The sequence below is a fragment of the Emydura macquarii genome, unplaced genomic scaffold (assembly GCF_026122565.2).
Source record: "Emydura macquarii macquarii isolate MOO-44397 ecotype Brisbane River unplaced genomic scaffold, CSIRO-AGI_Emac_v2 contig_2246, whole genome shotgun sequence".
Lineage (NCBI taxonomy): Eukaryota > Metazoa > Chordata > Testudines > Chelidae > Emydura > Emydura macquarii.
In genome coordinates, this window is record NW_027132383.1 from 2,421,430 (window position 1) to 2,441,527 (window position 20,098).

At 42.6% G+C, this 20,098-nt stretch overlaps 1 protein-coding gene across 3 annotated transcripts in view; it reads right to left on the reverse strand.

Moving 5' to 3' along the window:
• Nucleotides 1-20,098, reverse strand: part of HSF1 (heat shock transcription factor 1) — a 94,481-nt gene that overhangs the window by 71,361 nt on the left and 3,022 nt on the right. For 2 of the 3 annotated variants that reach the window (XM_067560151.1, XM_067560150.1), the window contains exon 2: nt 1,221-1,329. In XM_067560151.1, coding sequence (XP_067416252.1) covers nt 1,221-1,329 — 109 coding nt within the window. Of the gene's footprint in view, nt 1-1,220; nt 1,330-20,098 lie in introns of those variants that run through there. The other variant, XM_067560152.1, reaches the window with a different exon arrangement.

A 20,098-nucleotide genomic window follows, 5' to 3' on the forward strand; every position in this document is an offset into this window, starting at 1 on the left:
ACAGAAGAGGCAGCACTTGCCTTAATACACACCAATACTTACATCAATCCTATTTCAAAACGATCCCATATTTGCAGCCACTCCACAAAAGGCGAGCTGCAATCACTCCTCCCCCCGTCGGCTGCAACAATGGGACCAGCAGGGGAAACAGTGCTGGAGAGATCAATGAGGCGGTTATGTGAGGTCTAGCTCTCCCCCTCCTGCAAAAACAGCCTGACCACCTCTACTCCCTGGCCTGCCTGCTTCCCGAGGAGGGGAGTGGCTGCTCCACTTTCAACAGCAGAACAAAAAGCAGGCAGGGAGAGGAGTAGAGGTAAGTTGTTAGCTCTCAGACCTAACCAACCATGTAACCAATTCACGGATACCTTCATCCCCATGGCAGGCCTGGATTCTTTTTGCTTCTCTGACTCTCTTATTGGGAGGGGATAGGAAACTCTCCACAAAGAGCGCTTACCTCCCTTCATAATCACCCTTTTCTCAGGTTACTACTGTTTCCAGTAGCAACAGTTATATGCAGGCAGGTGCTGCCTTTCTCAGGTTAGATCATCATAAGCAGGGGACGGGACAGAGTCATGGAAAAGAGCAAGCATGAGATTTGGAAAGACCTCAAAACAAGCTGAAGTGATTTTAAACAGGTCAGGTTTGGCATCTTAAAAAAGTGACCTACATAGCAGCTGCCTGCTAAGGAAATTGACAGGAAATCAGTGAGCTGTCAGACACGCTGAGCTCAGTCTAACTGAAAGGGAGAGAGGTTCTGGGAGAATTCCAGATGGGCTCTCTCTTGGCTCCAGAGTGTACACACACAAGGCAAGGATGGGTGTCTGCACTGAAATGCTAGGGAAAGGTAAACCAAGGAAAGTGTGCAGTGCTCTCATTCTAAGAACCAAGGAACACCACAATGTGAACGAGGACTATTGAGAGAGCCTGTGAGAGGCTGCTTTATCTGGAAAGCTGTGGGATGGAAGTTCCGCTTTGCTAAGCCATTAGATTACTGTGCTAGAGAGGTTCTCTCCCCTCAGCAGAGGCTAACCATATGACTGCACTCTCAGCCCCCAAATCTGACAACGAGAAGCGCCAACGCTAACATGCTTCCAAACCAAAGCAAACTAGAATGTTCCTGTACCACCCTTCCAGTTAAACAAAGATGCAGACAGAGGAGGTGAACACTGTAGCAACACGTGGGGGGGAGCCTCGTGCGTTGGGTTCTTGAAGGTACTTACACATGTTGAGCTGCCGTACGAAGCTGGCCATGTTGTTATGTTTGAAGTACTTTGGAAGCACCTCCTTGGCAAATTGGCCTTGGTCAAACACATGGAAGCTGTTTCCACTCTGTCAAAACACAAAACGAAAGTGACTCATTATGAACTGCACGGCATCACTGACAAGCTTCCCTCAAGTTATTCTTTTTCCATTTAAATTCTATAGGCTGGCCCCATGGTAATGTTCTTCTTGGCACGCAGCACACCGGGGCTCTATTTCTGATCAGGCTCACTCTGGATTGGCTGGAGAGGAGCATGCTACAGAAGCAGTGTTCCACACTACTCAGAAATGATGCACGAGGCGGTGGCAACATGAAGGGTTGCAAAGCAGGGCGAGAGAATAAGTCATCTAGGCCAGCAATTCCCAAACTTCTTCATACACTGGACCGTATCTTGGTATTCTGATGGACTGCCTCCCCTCCAACTTACAATCACAGTTTTCTCTTACAGAATTATCTCCTTGTGGCAACCACAGATTCTGATGGGGAAAAGTAACATTACCTTTATATTCAACATATTTTAGCTATCCCTTAATTTAGTAGCTGGAAACAAGGAAACGACCAGTATATAACCTATGTAGTCTAACGACTGCCGCTGAGAGTAATCGAACAGTAACACTTGTCTCTGTTGGAATTAAAAAAGTAAGGAAATTAAGCAGGCTACAACAACTAAACCAGTTTCCTCATCTTCCACAACTTGTCCCAATCCACCCACCCTTCACACATCTACCGCTGCAGCAAACGAACAGCTAGGTCAAGTGCAGGACCATGTTGAGAACTAAGCTAGGAGCTGACTTTGGACCTTAACAGCTGCAACCAAGCAGGTTCAGACATTCTGCATTCTGTCAGTCCCAGAAAGACTCATGTTCATACTGCTCAGGATGACACTCAAGCACAGCTGCCTGGAAATGAAGGACTTGCATGATATTATTTTGTAAAAGCAAGGAGCAGAACAGCTACCGGCATTGCCCACAATTCCAGACAAGCACACGAGACTAGGTTTAATTTTTCAGAGAGATTTCTGGTAGTTTTCTGTGTTTATTTAAAATTAGGCATTAGTAAAACACAACCAGAATGATGTTGCTGCCTCCCTTCCTGAAACCTTCAGCCATTTTTGGTGTCAAGTTTTGGAAAATAAGTTAATCAATAAAAATACAACTTGCCTCAAAACTAGCAGAGGCCCAGTAATGTAACATTTCCATCATTTGGTATAAAAAATATGTGGAACAATTTTATTGAGTAAAATGTCATTACTTTTTTGGCACAGTAGGCAGGAATTACACTGTCAAAATATCAATGTCTACAAAACAGGAAGAGAAAATAGTTCATTCTGGCAGAAAAGAGAAGTACCCTGAACATTTTTTACAACTCGGATTTTCTTTCATGGCAAATTCTGTCACTGATATATCTTCCCGTTGAGACAATTCCACACACAGAAGGAACAAAATCTGACAATACCACTAGACGAAAACCAAGCTGCTGACAAATCATTACATGGTAAAAAAATAACCAAACTTTTTAGTTCAATTGAATAAGTGCACTCTATGTTGGATCATCCAAATAGAGTGGGGAAAAAGGCAGAAAGTTCTGATTTTCTCAGCCCCTCTTCCGTTTAGCACAGTAACTAAATTAAAACCATTTTAAAACCAGGAGCTACTTCTTCAAAACTAAATTAGATCATGCTCTTCTATGCTGTCCAGGACAATATTTCTTGGCATATCACTCCAATGCACAGGCCACATACGTCTTAACACCCTTTAGCCAAGCAGCAAAGACTCCTGTCAGTTACAATAAGAAACAGATTTATTGCTGAGCACAATAAATTCCAACTTAAATGGATCAGTGCTGCTTAGGGCAGCATCAAGTCTCATGAGCCTGAGTCAAGTTCCTGCTTCAGACCAATGGGTCACAAAAGAAAAGTGGTCAGCCTAATTAAGCCCCAACATTTACCTTCCTTGAAGATACATGCCCAAGAGTTTGAGACGTAACTAGTGATTGCAGATGCCCAACCTGAGACACTTGGAAGAGCCTGATTTCCAAAGGGCAGGTGCTCACTTTTGAAACTCTTGGCTAGAGTCTATGCAGCAACCCTGGAGGCTTGCATAGGGTAGTTTTTAATGAAGGCCTTGAGAAAAGCTTTGAGCTGTTGGGCTCTGGTGTGCCAAATGAAACCCCCAGTTAAGTTCTTAACCTCTGTCCTTGTTGTGACTGGAGCTTTTTTTTTTTTTTTTTTTATAAACTCTTTGCAAGAGTACTCTCAGTCACCTTTGGATTTTTGCTTACATATTAAAAAGGTTGTGTTCACCTTCTGAGGCAAGCAGTTAGGCAATACTGGGGTCCCTTGGGTTATTTCCATTAGGAGAAGCTGACTGAGTCAGGTATGTTTTTAGTGCAATCCTCTTTATTTACAAAAATGTACGAGGTCCCGTTTCCTTGACCAGAGCAGGAGACACACAACAGAAGGCAGTTTCTTCAATCACCCTTCCAAGCCTCCTTGTAGTCAACTTACTGTCCAAAAGCTCTTCCATTTTTTCTCAGGGTCACACAACAGGCACTCTCTGCCTGCTCTATGACTTCTGTGCTGCCTTCTCCGGTGTGTCTGTGGCTATTCTCTCTCACAGAACTCCATTCAAAACAATACCCAGTCCCGTGTTTGCATTCAAGCCTCCAGTCAAATCCCTCTGGCTGACATAGCTCAGACTGGAACCAGCCTTGCATGCGGCCTGTGTTCTGGGCAGAGGCTCTTATTGTTTCGATTATTTATTCCACAGGAGCTTAATTGCTTCTTACATTTATCCTGAATGAAGGGAAGTTGTTACACCCACCAACTTCTACAAGGGTTCACCCAACCCTGGCATCACTATCTTCCAAGATGAAGACATGCTCCTTGTCCCGACAAAGTTTACAATCCAAGTCCTACAGAACACTGAGTGAAGGAGACAGACAGGAGGGAATGGATGGGGTGAGGAAAGACAAGGGTGCAAGCTGCACCATTTTCCCACTACTCATGAGCATACTTTGAATATACGTGTGAAGAACAAGACAAGTGAATATAACACTCACTTATTATAGGTGTCACAGTTGGTAAGTTTTCAGGAGACATTTTGGTGAAGGTTGGTCTATGTAGAAGAATGAAGAGATCACTCTGGTAAGTCTAAGGGGGCATATGGAGGTGACGTTGAAGAATAATGCCATTCCCACAGGTTATGGCAAGCAGCTCTGATCTGGGGTGGATTTGATGGCAGTCAGCAGAGCTCTTATCACCTTCTGAGCTGACATTCCACTAGGGAAGTGAAGTGAAGGGATGGGATCAAAAGGTGTATGCAAGGATAAAAAGTATGCTAGCATTACTGCTGTGGGAATTCTGCACCACTGAGCAATGGCAGAATTAATGTCCCCCACAGATTTTACTCTTTCCCCCCAGAAAAATGGATTCACATGCCCAGCAGGGGAGAACACTGAGGCAGTGTGGGGAAGGAGACATAAATCACTGCCTCCAGCGGTGGGGCTGGGCTCTCTCTCCTTCCCTCTCACTTGCTATCTTAATGCACCCAGAACATGGGGAGGGGCGGGGCGGGGCGGGGCAGGGGACATCCCAGCTGGTGGTGCATGGTTGCCGAGCTCCAACTGCTAGTCCTAGCTGGGTTGGGAGGGCAGGGAGGAACTAGAGGAGGGGGAGACAAGACTTCCTCTTCCCCTGCACAGACCACTGCTGGGGCTTGGTCAGACAGCTGGCCAGCCAAGATCCTCCCCTGGCTGCAGAAAGCTCTGCACCTTCTCCCAGCTTCCTGCCTAATCACTCCCCAGCTGCAGGGAGAAGGATCATTGTGGGTGCTACCATGTATATCGGGACCCTCTGATACTCAGACCATCTCCCACCAAGCCCCACCTCCAGACCACCCCACTGAGACCCTCCCATTTGAATCCCCACCATGCTGAGTCCCACCCCACACACCTCGACTACCCTGCCAAGGCCCCCCCGCAACTGGACCCCCACCTCACTGAGGCCCAACCAGCTGCACCTGGACCCCCACCCCACCGAGACGTCCCCCCCCTGCTCCCAGACCACCCCACTGAGCCGCCTGCAAAGGCTCATACCCCCCCACTCAGACTCCAGAGTCACACTACCCCTGCACCGGAACCCCCATCAAGCCCCTGTGCATCCAGGTTCCCCCCACACCCAGACTGCTCCACACAGAACCCTTTCACCCCCCACCTGGACCTCCCACACTAAGCCCCTCTACATTTGGATCTTGCCAGGCTGAGCCTGCTTGCCCCACACCTGGATCAGGGAGAGGATGTGCAGGGCTGGGAGCACATGCAAGACTTGGCCCCTCTCACTCGTTGTGGAGCCATATAGATGTGCTAATATGCCTAGTACGGAATTAGTCAGAAAACATTTCCTGAGTGTTTTGTCATCTGTATTGTTACAGACATACTTGCTGAGAGGTGTTTTGAAATAAATTATTCAAATAATTGAAAATGGTGTGATTATGTTATATTATTTTGACAATAAACTATGCAGAATTTTGCCACATTTTAAAATAGTGTGTGCAGAATTATATTTTTTGGTGCAGAATTCCCCCAAGAGTATAGCATGAACTTGTTGTGCGAGCCTAGTTGGGAAGGCAGCAGATACAGCAGCAGGGGCCATGCTGATTGAGTCAAAGCCTAGGCTCCCCCGAAGGCTTTACATCGAGCTGCACAGAACAAGCTAAAGGCAGCAAGCATCTCCGCTAAGCTTTTCACAGGCGTTAGCTAACATTTTAAAACCCCAGTCTAGGAAAGGCCGAAGCGTACTTCATCCACTCTAACGCCCCTTGCATATTTTCAGTGCCCACCAGAACTCCACAGCTGCACTGGCATTCACACAGCTGTGCACCTTGTGTGTTGCCCTATTGCTGGCATAGTGCTAGCACTCATAGGAGCATACATAAGAATGGCCATACTATGGCCACCTAATCCAGTGTCCTGTCTTCCAACAGTGGCCAGTACCAGATGCTTCCAGAGGGAATGAACAGACCAGGACAGTTATCGAGTAACCATCCCTTGTCATCTAGTCACAGCATCTGGCAGTCAGCGGATTAGGGACACCCAGAGCATGGTTTTGCATCCCTGACCATCTTGGTTAATAGATCCATCAGTGGCTATCCTCCATGAACTTATCTAATTCTTTTTTGAACCCTGTTATAGTTTTGGCCGTCACAGCATCCCCTGGCAACGCGTTCCACAGGCTGACTATGTGCTGTGTGAAGCCGTACTTCATTATGTTTGTTTTAAACCAGCTGCCCATTAATTTCATTGGATGACACCTGGTTCCTATGTTATGTGAAGTGGTAATAACATTTCCCCATTCACTTTCTCAGCACTATCCATGATGATAGAAGTCTATAACATATTTCCCATTAGTTGTTTCTTTTCTAGGCTGAACAGTCCCAGTCTTTTTAATCTCTCCTCATATGGAAGATGTTCCATACCCCTCATCATTTTTACTGTCCTTCTCTGTACTTTTTTCAATTCTAATATATCTTGTCTGAGATGGGGCAACCAAACCCGCACGCAGTATTCAGTGTGGGCATACTATGGATTTATATAGTGGCATTATGGTACTTTGTCTTACTGTGTATCCTTTTCCCAATGTTACCTAACATTGCTAGCTTTTGAGACTGCCACTGCACAATGAGCAGATGTTTCCAGAGAACTATCCACAATGACTCCAAGATCTTTCTTGAGTGGCAACAGCTAATTTAGAACTCATCATTTTGCATATATAGTTGGGATTATATCTTCCGTTGTGCATTACTTTTCTCCTTAACACTGAACTTCATCACTGTGCACACCTTGGCTCAGTGAGGGACCACTGAAGGTGATATCCCAGAAGGATTCTTTAGGACAAGCATGAGAGGCTGTTAACTGCAAAACTGGGGGGAGGGAAGCAGCTGTCTTGACTAGGCATGGCTAAATTTAGGTTAGGTTTAGCTAGCTCATGCTAGCTAAGTTTAACCTCTCCTATTCTCAGCATGGTGTGCCTGAGGCATGGTCCAAGGGTGCCCAGTCTGAACTCTCCACCTCCATTTTAATACTGGGTGCTTTGCTTGTGCTAGGCACGACTCTTTTGACACCCTCATGCCCCAGTGTTAGAACTGCATGCTCTGGGCACATACAGAGCATGCCCAATCTCAGTCTCCTCAACCTTCTCAGTGCCGTGTGCCTACAGTATGCACCAAGCACGCATGCCCTGTTCCCAGCACAGACCTAATGCATCCATGAACTCCTGCCTTCATCCAGATGGCAAAGGCAGGAGCCAGGAAGATAGAATTATGATCTAAAATCAATGTATTAAAGTGAAAAATCAGAGCCTGATGGTTTAATCCAAGGATATCTAATTTATTCTGTGGAGTAGTCCAAATTATATTTTTCATTGTGGTTCATAGGTCCGTATTACAAATTTGGGGGCAAACACTGCCCTTGATTGAGAGTGGATATCCTCCTAACAGTGTGTGGTTTGTACAAAAATCAGGTGTAAAATATGGCCTCTGTAGTTACTAAACTACAGAAGTCACTATTGCATTCAGCATTCGTCAGTGAGGAAGAAATCATGCAGGGCGTTAAAGACCAGTACTATATCTACCGTTGGTTTACTTGGTCAGTTACATATGTTATTCAACATGCATGCATAATTGCCAAAAGTGCATATACATATTAGGCACTTCTTAGAAAGGTTTCAGGTTAAGACAAAGCTAACCTGAATGTGAAAACAGTGTATTTGGATCAGAAACATTTTAAAATGAAAACTTGCAATTCAGCATAATCTGAATCAGCCCTGGGGATTGGACAAGTAGACCAAGTGGGCCAGCAGTTTTACACCCCTGCTGTAATGAGCAAGCAAGCCCTCATCACTAAAAACATGCATCCTTGCTCAGCGCACAGTTCCGTGAGTCCTTGCGTATATCTCATTCATGTGTCCTTACACTGCAGGGCAGGGGCGAGCTCCGCATACATTTCCATGGAAGTGGCTTTGTGCATTCAAAAGTTCTGCAGCCACTGCTTGTCATCCCAGACCTGCATAACAATGCGACCCCACCACTCGGTGCTTGTTTCACACACCCAAAAGTGGTAGTGCACTGTGCACAGATGCCCCGTGAATACAAAGAGTAATCTGGTGTTTGTTTGCTTGGCACACAGCAGGTCAGGTGCCTTGGATTCCAGTTCCGAATGGGAGCTCATGATATACTGCATGACCTGTTCTGAACACTAACAACAATGGAGAGCAGTGCAGGATCCATCCTTTCAGATAGGGATGGCAGGCGCTCAGGAAACGGGGCTGTTGAAAAGTGCTGCAAAACGCAGTAGGAAAGCCATGAAACGATGGGATGGAAATCACTGCATCATGGGAGACTGAACCAGCACCCAGGATGTACTTCAATCCTCTCTGCCTTCCCACAACCCCACGCGGCATAAGGTGGTGTGTTGCACAGTGGGATAGCTGCCCACAGTGCACTGCTCTCACTGTCGATGCCAGAGCACCAAGTGTGGACGTGCTTTGGTGACACAATGAGTGCCGTGTGGACAGGCACAAGCGTTGTAATTGCAGCGCTTTTTGACCATCGCTATAACTTGCGTTGACAAAACTTCCTCGTGTAGGCAAGACCTTAGACTGAAAAACATTGCTGCTCTGCAGACTCTAAGGTCATCTATTACTGTACCAGGATATGTCAGAAATGTGATTTTCTTTTTGCTGGTTTAAGAGACACATCTTTTAGATTCTGGACCTTCAGTCTATGAGATTATTGGTCACTCCATGAAACAGGTGAGTGGGAAAACTTTTTCCTAGAATTTGACTTGAGAGCTATTATTAGATATCTGATCATTTTTCTTAATTATTTGCAGTTATGAAGTAACATTAATTGACCCATTTTTGTGTTTTTACTCTGAATAGCACCATGTAAATGTCGCTATATTAAGATTAGCCCAAGGTGCTGAAGTTGCACAGATGTGGCGGAAAATAGCATAATTGAATAAGCATGCAGGAATTTTAACAACATTACTACCTTTTATGAATCACACCAAGAACTTAAACTTGATCTGATAAAAAGGGAAGATGATCAACCTTGGCAGCCATTTGAAAATGGCATGAGGCTATTCAAATGTTAAAGTGTGGTTATGTTCTCACCTCATGAGCTTCCACATTTGTTTTATTGACTTCCAGCCTAAATCTGACCCATTTGTCATTATTAGTCCTAAACTTATTCTCTGGGATCCAAAAATCCAACAGATCTTCATGGCTCTTGCCTCACTAGCACTGTTGATATGCAAGCCAGAAAATAATTAAATATCCTAAGGTTCCCCCATGGTGCCTCACACTCTTCAATGGTGAATGGATACTCCAAGTGCCCTTCAGCTGGGAATAGACAGGAAATGGTGGAACTTAGTGGTCTGAGAAGTCTGTGCAGGCACAGCTCTGATCCAGCCCAAGAAACGTAGATATCTATGAAAAGATTGCACCAGGTGTGGTGGTGAAGGGCTATACCAGGGGTACGCAGCAATGCTGCATGACAATCAAAGAACTTTGGCAGGCGTACTAGAAGACAACGGAGATGTATAGTCGTTCCAGTTCTGCACCACAGATGTGCTGCTTCTATGATGAGCTGTATGTGATTCTCAGCGGCAATTCCACTACTAGCCCCCAAACAGTGTGGATACCTTCCAGGATTTTGTGTCCCGAGCAACCTCAGGCAACAACAATGAGCACATTGCATTGAAACACAGAGCACTGAGGGATATATCCTGGAGGCCCATTCAGTCAATTTACACAATGCTGCGTTTACACTGCCTCTCTGCCTACCCACCAACATTTAATTAAGTGCTACGCCTCTCGCGGAGGTAGAGTAATTAAGTTGATGTTACAGGCGAGTTCAGTCGGTGGAAGGGACCTAGTAGTGTAGACACAGATATTATTAGGTTGGCATAAGGTGGCTTCCGTTGACCTAAGTATGAACTGTGGACCAGGCCTAAGATAAGGAGGAGAACACCCAGGTACCATTTACTAGCAGACAAGATAGTTAGAAATGTAATGTAGAGATGAAGTAAAGACTAAGTCAAGCATGGACAATACATGGATTGAGCACAGAGACTGGTTCTTGCAAAGTAACCAAGCCAATCCCTAAATGTGATGCAATGTATAGTAAATACAATGTAATGTATACACACCCGTGTATACATATACTTGTGTGTATACACATACATCTATGTGTTATATATAGGAAGAGGTTTGCTGTGTAACTTTGATGTGTGATATGCCCTATACCCAACCCCTATAGCTTTGCTGTATGCTAAATAAAGGAACCTGAGTGACGAAATCTGGAGTCAAACTGAGTTTTTTAGATCCCAGAGAACTGGATGAAGTGTTGTAACAGACTTGGACAAGGTGTTCTGGATAAGCCAAGTGGAAAAAGTCTCAGAGGGAATACCAACAAATCAGTTTAAGGCCAGAAGAGACCAACATATTATGTAGTTTGATCTGTGTAACACAGGCCACCACTACCCCCACACTAAACCCAACAACCGTTTAGGACAGATTTGCCATCTATATCCTTTTGTCAGAATCATGTTAGAGACTTTTCTCCAGATCTGTACATGTGAACTGCACCACTTCCATGCTACCAGGTCAGGTGGAAATTGATGAAAACACAAAACCGCTTATGTCTGATAAAACTTTTCTATGAATTCTCACAGCAATAAATTCATTAGAATTAGTCACTTGGTAGTAAGTTTCCCAAAATAGCCAAACATCTGACCGCTGCCTCACACTGAATAAATGCAAGATCCACGGTCAATAAGCACTTCACCATACATGACAAGAGACAAGTCATCCACAATCTAAGGTGCACCACAGAAACATGGCTGACAAGGAAGGCCCAGTGTTGGCTCACCTTTCATCGATTTTATGGCATTAAGTCATGTAGATTCTACTTTGACCTCCTGCATAACATAGCCCATAGAATTTCACCAAGTAATTCCTAAATCAAACCCATACCTTTCTCTACCTTTCTTTTAGAAAAACAACCAATCTTGAAGTAAAGACTCCAGGTGATGGAGAATCTATGACATCCCTGGTTAAGTTGTTCCAATGGTTAATTACCCTCATTGATAGATAGCTGTGCCTTATTTCTAGTCTGAATTTGTCTAGATTCAGCTATCATTTACTAGATCTTTTTCTGCCTTTGTCTGATAGATTAAAAAGCTAAGGTGGGTGAGGTAATATCTTTTATTGGACCAACTTCTTTGTCCTCCTGATATTCCTATACACCACAAACACCATGAGTGGGCTGAATAACCATTCTATTTCCATCAAGGAAGAGAAAAGAGCTTGCAAAAATCCGCATTTGGACTAGCTGCCTGAATGAAAGAAGAGAAACCACCCTCCACTCTGTTCATACTGCTGTCACACCATAGACCGCAAGTTACAATACACTTGGGGTTTTATTTAACTTCAAAACGCCCTGTAAACATTAATTCTCAAGATCACCCAAAAAGAATGTATTTTACAGATGGGGAAACTGGGGCAGTGAAGGAATTTGGGAGTACCTGGCACTCAGCCCTCTGCTCACAATGTCAAACTAGGTAGGCCCTGAATTTTTCTTTTTTTCCTATCTTACCAAGTTTGTAATTAATTTTTAAACACCTCAGTGTTCCTTGCAAAACTAAATTTAAACAGTAATAGACCAGCGCTATGACAAAACCCTCTAACCCTCATATTATTAACAAAAACGGGTTATGAAATTAGAGAGTGGTATGTATTATTTAGGAATGAAAGTGAACCAGAGAGCAGAAGAACGAATGAAAGCAGGATGGTAGTCCATTAATGAGAAGAGAAGAGGAAGAGTTTGGAACAGCATATCTAACTATGTCCAAATTGTTAACTGATCCACCTTGTTTTTTCAGCGGGACAATAAAGTTAAATCTTTTAAAAGCAGCTCTTCCCAGGTATCTCAAAGTTCTATAAGACAGCAGAAGTGAATGATAACTTCAAACCTGTTAATACTGTTCAGGTTTTCACATATTAGCCCAGACAACTCACTTAAATTTTTTTTTTAAATTATTTTGGTGGCGCTGGCCATATTATCTTCTTTCATGATTTTACTCTGTGTTTCAAATTAATTCATCATCATCAACTGGAAGCCTGAGTATGATGGGAAATGATATTACACGAGCTTTGATTTCTCTTTCACTATCTGTCAGCAGAAGGGACTAAACCCACTCTTCTTGACTGGATTAGGAGGTCTTAAAGAAACCTAGTTTAAAAAGGTAATTAATTGTCATTATTACTAGGGCAAAACACCCCAGACTTTTTTGCTTGGGCTGGTCTAAGAAAGTTTCTCAGTCTTTGATCAAGCACTGTGGTAGGAGGATATGCCAAAAGTAGCTTGATGGGGCTTATAGATCTTGATATCACATTCAGCTAATAACATAATTGAACAGCGTTAAGTTTGGTTTCAGAGTTTCATAGCTATTTAGACCAAATGTTGAATCACTTTGCTCATATATGGTTATGTGCTGGCACTGACATTGTTTATCTATTCCACATGAGAGGCTTCCAGTACATCAGAAGAAACCAAGAGCTTCACTACAGAGCCAGTAGCATTGCTGCACTCTGTCCAACTGAAAATAAATGCAGCAACATACGGAAAGCCAACTTTTGTTAGTGTCAGAATGGTCTCTCCTGACCTTCCCATGAAGCTGCCCTGAAATATTTGTAATTACAGAAGCTTATAAGTATACTACAACAGTATAGTTCTATTTTCATGGGGCTGACATAGCAGTCCTTATTAATGCAGGGATACAAGTCACCTGCTTCATGTGTTAGGAAACAAGTTCTCACTTTACAATGCAATACACCTCCAGCTATTAAAAGCCTGCCCATCTGCCAAAATGATTGTTTGTTTCCAGTGAGTAGATTTCACATTATAGGGTTGCACAACAAAAAATGGATGAATAAACGCTGATTCCTGTTATACAGATTAATACACTCAGCTAATTTGCACTAGGAAAAATCACTCATTCTTGTTAAAAAGAAAAGATGGGTGAGGTAATATCTTCCCAGAAACCCAACTGTTGGCCTTCAAACAACCCCCAACCTCTTCAAGCTTGTCATCAGAAGCAAGCTTCCCACAGACCAGGACACCAAAGTAGCACTAGACCCTGTCAGAACAACAGATGCAAAACCTGCAGACATACCTCCACTGCTGCAATGATCAATAACTCCACAACACACTTTTCAAGATCCACGGATCCTACACATCTATCACATGTGGTATACCTCATTCAGTGCACTAACTGCCCCAATAACTATGTGGGTGCCCACAAGGCGATCACACTGCTCTCAAATGAACTCACTCAGGAAAATGACAAAGACAAAAACACCATCTCTGGGTGAACACTTTTTGAAAAGAGATCACTATATCTGACTTATCAGTCCTCATCCTAAAAGGAAACCCGCACAACACTTTCAAAAGTCGAGTTTGGGAGATTAAATTAATTACTCTGCTAAACAACGAAATTCATGGACTGAACAGAGATGCTGTTGTAATAAGCCTTAAATCCAATCTGTAACCCACTAACCTCCTCTTTTTGTCCCAGGACAGCAGAGGTGTTAATGGGTCTCTGCTGTCAATCGGACCTTGAATGGTCCCTTACAATATTTGTTAACTACTTAAGCTAAACAATCTTTTCCACCTTTTATTTTGTTGTGGCTTGAAAGCTTCTCTCTCACCAACAGAAGTTGGTCCAATAAAGGATATTATCTCGCTTATGTTGTCTCTCTAATATCCTGGGACCAACATAGCTACAACTACACTGCCTCATTCTTGTTAATGGCAGTCAGCAACAAGTTCCAGAGACCCACACTCATCTGGTGTTTGAAAGGTTTAACTGCTAGCCTAGACAAAACTAAACTATTTCTTGCACTGTTTCAGAAAGTGCAATTGATTTATATATTTTAAGGTTGGAAGGGGCCATTATGATCACACAGTCCAACTTCCTCCACAAACACAGGGCACAAACTCACCTAGAAATTTCTGCACCATGTCCATTAACTTCTGGTTCAGCTAAAGAATTTTTTTTTTTTTTTTTTTAAAGACATCCAGTCTTGATTAAAAGATATCAAATGATTGAGAATCCACCACCCCTATAAGTTGTAACAACTGTTATCCTCACCGATAAAAATTTGCACTGGTAGCCACAAATTTAGAAAATGTGAAAACTTAACATGAATTAATTCATTTTGATTTTAGTAAGGCTTTTGATATGGTCCTACAAGACATTTTCATAAGCAACTAGGGAAATGTGGTCCAGCTGAAATTACTATAAGGTGGGTGTACAATAGGTTGAAAGATCACACTCAGAGCATTTATCAATGGTTTGCTGTTAAACTGGGAGGCTGTATCTAGTAGGGTCCCACAATGGTCAGTTCTAAGTCTGGTACTACTCAATATTTTAATTAATGACATGGATAATGTAGTGGAGAGTATGCTTATAAAAGTTGGAGATGGTACCAAACTGGGAGGGGTTGCAAGCACTTTGGAGGAAACTATTAAAATTCCAAACGACCTTGACAAATTGAAGAATTAGTCTGAAATCATCAAGATGAAATTCAGTAAAGACAAGAGCAAAGTACTACACTCTGCATGGAAAAATCAAATGCATAACTATAAAATGGGGGAATAACTGGCTAGACAGTGGTACTGCTGAAAAGGATCTGAAGGGTATAATGGACTCCAAAATGAATATGAATCAGCAATGTGATGCAGTTGCAAAAAGGCTAGTATTATTCTGGGGTGCCATATATAAGACACGGGAAATAATCGTCCCACTCTACTTGGCACTGGTGAGGACTCAGCTGAAGTACTGTGTCCAGTTTTGGGTGACACACTTTAGGAAAGATGTGGACAAACTGAAGGGAGTCCAAAGGAGAGCAACAAAGATGACAAAGGTTTAGAAAACCTGATCTATGAGAAGGGTAAAAAAATCTGGGAGCATTTAGTCATGAGAAAAGAAGGATGAGGGGTAGGGATGACTTGATAACAGTCTTCAAATATGTTAAGGGCTGTTACAAAGAGGATGGGGATCAACAATTCTCCACGTTCACTGAAGGTAAGACAGGAAGTAATAGGCTTACTCTGCAGCAAGGGAGATTTAGGTTAGCTATTAGGAAAACATTTCTAACCATAAGGATAGTTATAGTCTGGAACAGGCTGCCAAGGGAGGTTGTGGAATCCCCATCACTGGAGGTTTTTACAAACAGGCTAGACAAACACCTGCCAGAAATGGTCTAGGGTTACTTGGGCCTGCCTCAATGCAAGGGGCTGGACTTGATGACCTCTCAAGGCATCTTCCTGCTCTACATTTCTATGATTCTATGTTTAAACTTCACTAATGTTTTTCTTGTGGACAAGTTTCGCAGTGTGGCTTACGTTTATAAGACTCTCAACCTTGATTACTAAACTGGATTACTTATTCCACAGATCTATGAATATTTTGCTACTATCTACATATACGGGTGATAAAGCATAAGATGCAACCTTGTATTACTCTTGTTAATTATTTTGAAGCTATAAACCCTCCTTCCAGATTCCTAGATTTTCTGTTAATTTTCAGACATCATAAATTGTAACTTTTTGCAAGTCGCACTGGTATCATACAGTACTGGAATATCTTTCTGTGCATTTCCTCCTCAACTGTATTTTAAGAAGGGTTGTGTGGAAAAATTAAACAATTATACATAGCAAGTGATGAGAACATGTTCCACCAGGTTACCATCACTCTTCTACAATGGTGCTAAAACGTGTTGTCCCATGTACGCTAGCAGGTAAGATTCCAAAGCTAGAAGGGACCATTGTGATCATCCAATCTGACCTGTATAACACAGCCCAGAGAGCTTCCCCAAAATCATTCCTAGAGCAGATCTTCTAGAAAAAGATCCAATCTTGATTTAAAAATTGTCAGTGATGGAGAATCTACCATGACCCTTGGTGAATTGTTTCAATGATAAATTATTCTCAACATTAAAAAATGTACACCCTATTTACATCTGAATTTGTCTAGCTTCAACTTCCAACCATTGTCAAGAAAATGAAGGCTAAGACTAGATCCAGGGATGTGAATTAGCCCTTTTGGCCACAGCATCGCACTGGAAGCTCATGTTCAATATCCACCGCCACCCGAAATGTTTTTCAGAGTCACTGATTCCCAGGATATAGTTGCCCATCCTCTATGTACAAGTAGAACCTCAGAGTTACCAACTGACCAGTCAACCACACACCTCATTTGGAACTGGAAGTATGCAATCAGGCAGCAGCAGAGACAAAAAAAGCAAACAGTACAGTACTGTGTTAAACATAAACTACTAAAAAAGTAAAGGGAAAGCAGCATTTTTCTTCTGCATAATAAAGTTTCAAAGTGTATTAAGTCAATGTTCCGTTGTAAACTTTTGAAAGAACAACCATAACGTTTTGTTCAGATTTATGAACATTTCAGAGTTGCAAACAACCTCCATTCCGGAGGTGTTCGTAACTGAGATTCTAATGTATGGCTTACATTCTTTGTTCCTAAAAGGTATATATTTACATTTAGCTATATTATTATGCACCTAGCTTACCAAGTGATCCAGATCACTCTGTATAAGTGACCTGTCCTCTTCAATATTTACCACTCCCACAATTTGTTAAATTGTTTGTACACATTTTCAGCAAAGGGAACTTTTCCTAATGTAGAAAAGGACCTCAGTGCTGACCTGTCTATTGAGAACTGGCCTGGAATTTGGCAAGCAGTGCAGAAAGTATTTATGAGCTGCAAGCAAAACAAGTTGCTGATTAAGTTACTTTATGCACACACTGCTTCCCAGCATATTAAAAAGGTTTTGTTAGTGGGATTCTACTCTGAAATGTGACTATGTAAAAGTGGCACCTTCTTACTCAACAGACCTGCTTCCTGCACATACTCCAAGTCAGATCTGAAGAAAGAAAACTGGACTCTTCCGTCTTGTGCAAAAGAATTGTTTAGTCTATGTTACAGTGATAATGAGCATACATCTGTGGAAACCTATTGAAAAATATGGGTTTACACAGATGCAATAGCGTAATTTGAATACAACAGAGGGTCATGGTTAAGATTACTGTATGTCATGGATTCCGTGACTTCCAGAGACCTCCGTGACATTTTCTGCTTCAGCCTGGGGCGATGGGCAGGCACCCGGAGCTCGGAGCCACTCCGGGGTGAACCTCTGAGCTCTGAGCTGTTGGCCCTGCAGGATGGCAGGAAGCCCCGCATACACAGAGATCCCTGACCTGGCCCCAAAGCTCTGAGCCAACAAACACAGCCCTGGAGCTGTCAGTCACAGCAGCAGCGGGCGCTGGACACTCCTCCCCATCTCCACAGGGCTTGGGCTCTCATCCCCCCCAGTCAGCCCCATTTTGTCATATAGTTATTTTTAGTAAAAATCAGGGAAAGGTCACAGGCTTCTGTGAATCTTTGTTTATTGCCCATGAACTGTCCCTGACTTTTACTAAAAATAACCGTAACAAAATCTGAACCTTAGTCATGGGTTGTCTGAGGGCAGAGTTTGGCCTGAAAAACCTTTGAAGGTGAAGTGTGAAGGAAAGAAGCCAATGTGATTTTCAGACTCCAGGATGAATCTGCAGGGTAGGAAGTTTGCAAACAACATTTATTACTTGTGAGCGGAGCAAAGTCTATATGGAATACCTGAGAAAATAGTCATAGAATCACACAATAGCATTTGATTGAGTTACTTCCCAAAGTAGAGTCTTAATTTAAAAGTGATCTGCGAAGGAAGAATGGGTTTGTGCTATTTTTGCTTCTTTAACCCTCTCTCCAAAAGAGAAATTTCTTTTCCTGCTTTCTACCAAATAAGCTCCCTTTCCTCCAGAAAGGCATATAAGATCTGGCTTTCCTCTTGCTGCAGACTTTCTTCAAGGATCCAGGGATGTGGATTAGGTCTCAGTCCTTAAAGGGGTATGCTGCATAACAATGTTTCTTCTACCTGTTTGTTGAGGGAAGCAGATGAAGAAACGAGGTAGTGAAGACACAGGGGAACAGAAAGGTATAAAAGAGCATTGAGGTAGAGGGCACCGGGGGGGAGGGAGGATGATACTGAAGACAAATCAGGACAAGATATACCACAATATTTTATGGGAAATAAAATTAAGTGAGGAAAGAGAAAATAAGAGACTGAGGAATGGCAAATTCTAAGTTACCTAAAAACCTGATGGTTATATACTGAATTTGACTGACGTTGTCAAAGAGCACGCAGTGGCTTCAAATCCCACAACAGGCACAGCAGCATATGGGTTATTTTGCTGGGTTAACAGGCTTGGTCCTCGGGCTATAAAGTGTAGGGTGCAATAACAAAGCCCTGCCTTCCTTTGAGAGCATTTCAAGGTAACTGGCCGCATTGTTTCTCAGTTGCATTGTCCATGTATTTAAAAACAAAAGCTCTTTATGGCAGGGATCCTATCTTCCTCCGTGTCTGCATACAGGGCAAACATACTGACAGTGCTCCATAAATGTGTAAAAGATTTACTTTCAACACTGGAACAAACAGGAACAGTAGATATCTCATGTATAAATGAACAGGTCCAAACCATGTGCTCTTAAGTCTTGTCCACATCAGAAGGTTTGCAGATATACCTATGCTAGCAAACCCTCTTGGTGTAGATGCAGCTTATACCAATACTATACAGAGTGCTTTTGCAGGTATAAGTGTGTCTGCAGTCTACACTAGATCTTTTGTCCACATTAAAAAAAAAATCACACCCCCAAGTGACATTATTATACTGGCAAACGTTTCTAGTGGTGACTAGGCCTAGGTGTCCTGCAACAACATTTGGGCCAGCCTGACTTTCACTCCAACTGCTGAAGTCACTTTTGCAAGTAATTCTAAAGCAGCCATACAAGACAAAGCTATATTTAAAGTGTTTCCAAAACAGATTGAAAGGATTTCTATGAAGTACCATGCAAATTTTTTACTGGGCTGTACACATAAAACAGCTCCCCACACCCAAGTCTAATCACCATCTTAAATTTTTATAGTTTCTTTCTACTCAGAAGTTTTGTGTATGAATGAAGAGGGCTCAGTTCACCCAGCTATGAAATGCAACCGGTTCTGGAGTGGAATATAGCAGTTATTTAACTGCAAAAAGTAAAGACAACTGTTAAAGCTTGAAAATGAAGACTACTGTATCCAAATAAAACTACCGGGTGATTTTGCATGAGTTGGAGTTAAAGACACCGTGGTTAACACACACACTCTCAGGAAAAGTGATCAGTGAAAGGTTAAAGTTATGAGCCTTTGTTTTACATCTCATCCAGTACTGACCAAGCCAAACTCTTAGCTTTCAAGATATCAGATCATAGCATGAGCCAATTGTGTTGTTTCCTATTAATTGGAATTAATTCGAGAATGGTTGATGCAAGAGGAAAGAAAACAAAATGAACTGCTGTCAGAAGACAGTGAGGGCCTACACTGAGGCCTCAGCAATATGAAGGGAGTACTGATAGCCATCATTTTCTTAACTTACATCTTGTGTTTGGACCAAGATTTAAAAAACTTTACCAGTGCCAAAAAGAGAAGTGCAAGATTCCTAAAGCTCAAATGTTAAGACATTGTTTTTGCATGTGTAGTTTAAAGTAGTGGGCAGCTTAGGTTACAGTAGGATCTAGAATGAACTGTTTGCTGGTGGCAGCAGGTGGATGCATTACTCATTTCTGGTAGTACTGGCTTGACTTTAAAAAAAGGATCCTAGGTGTGAACACAGTAAGAAAGTA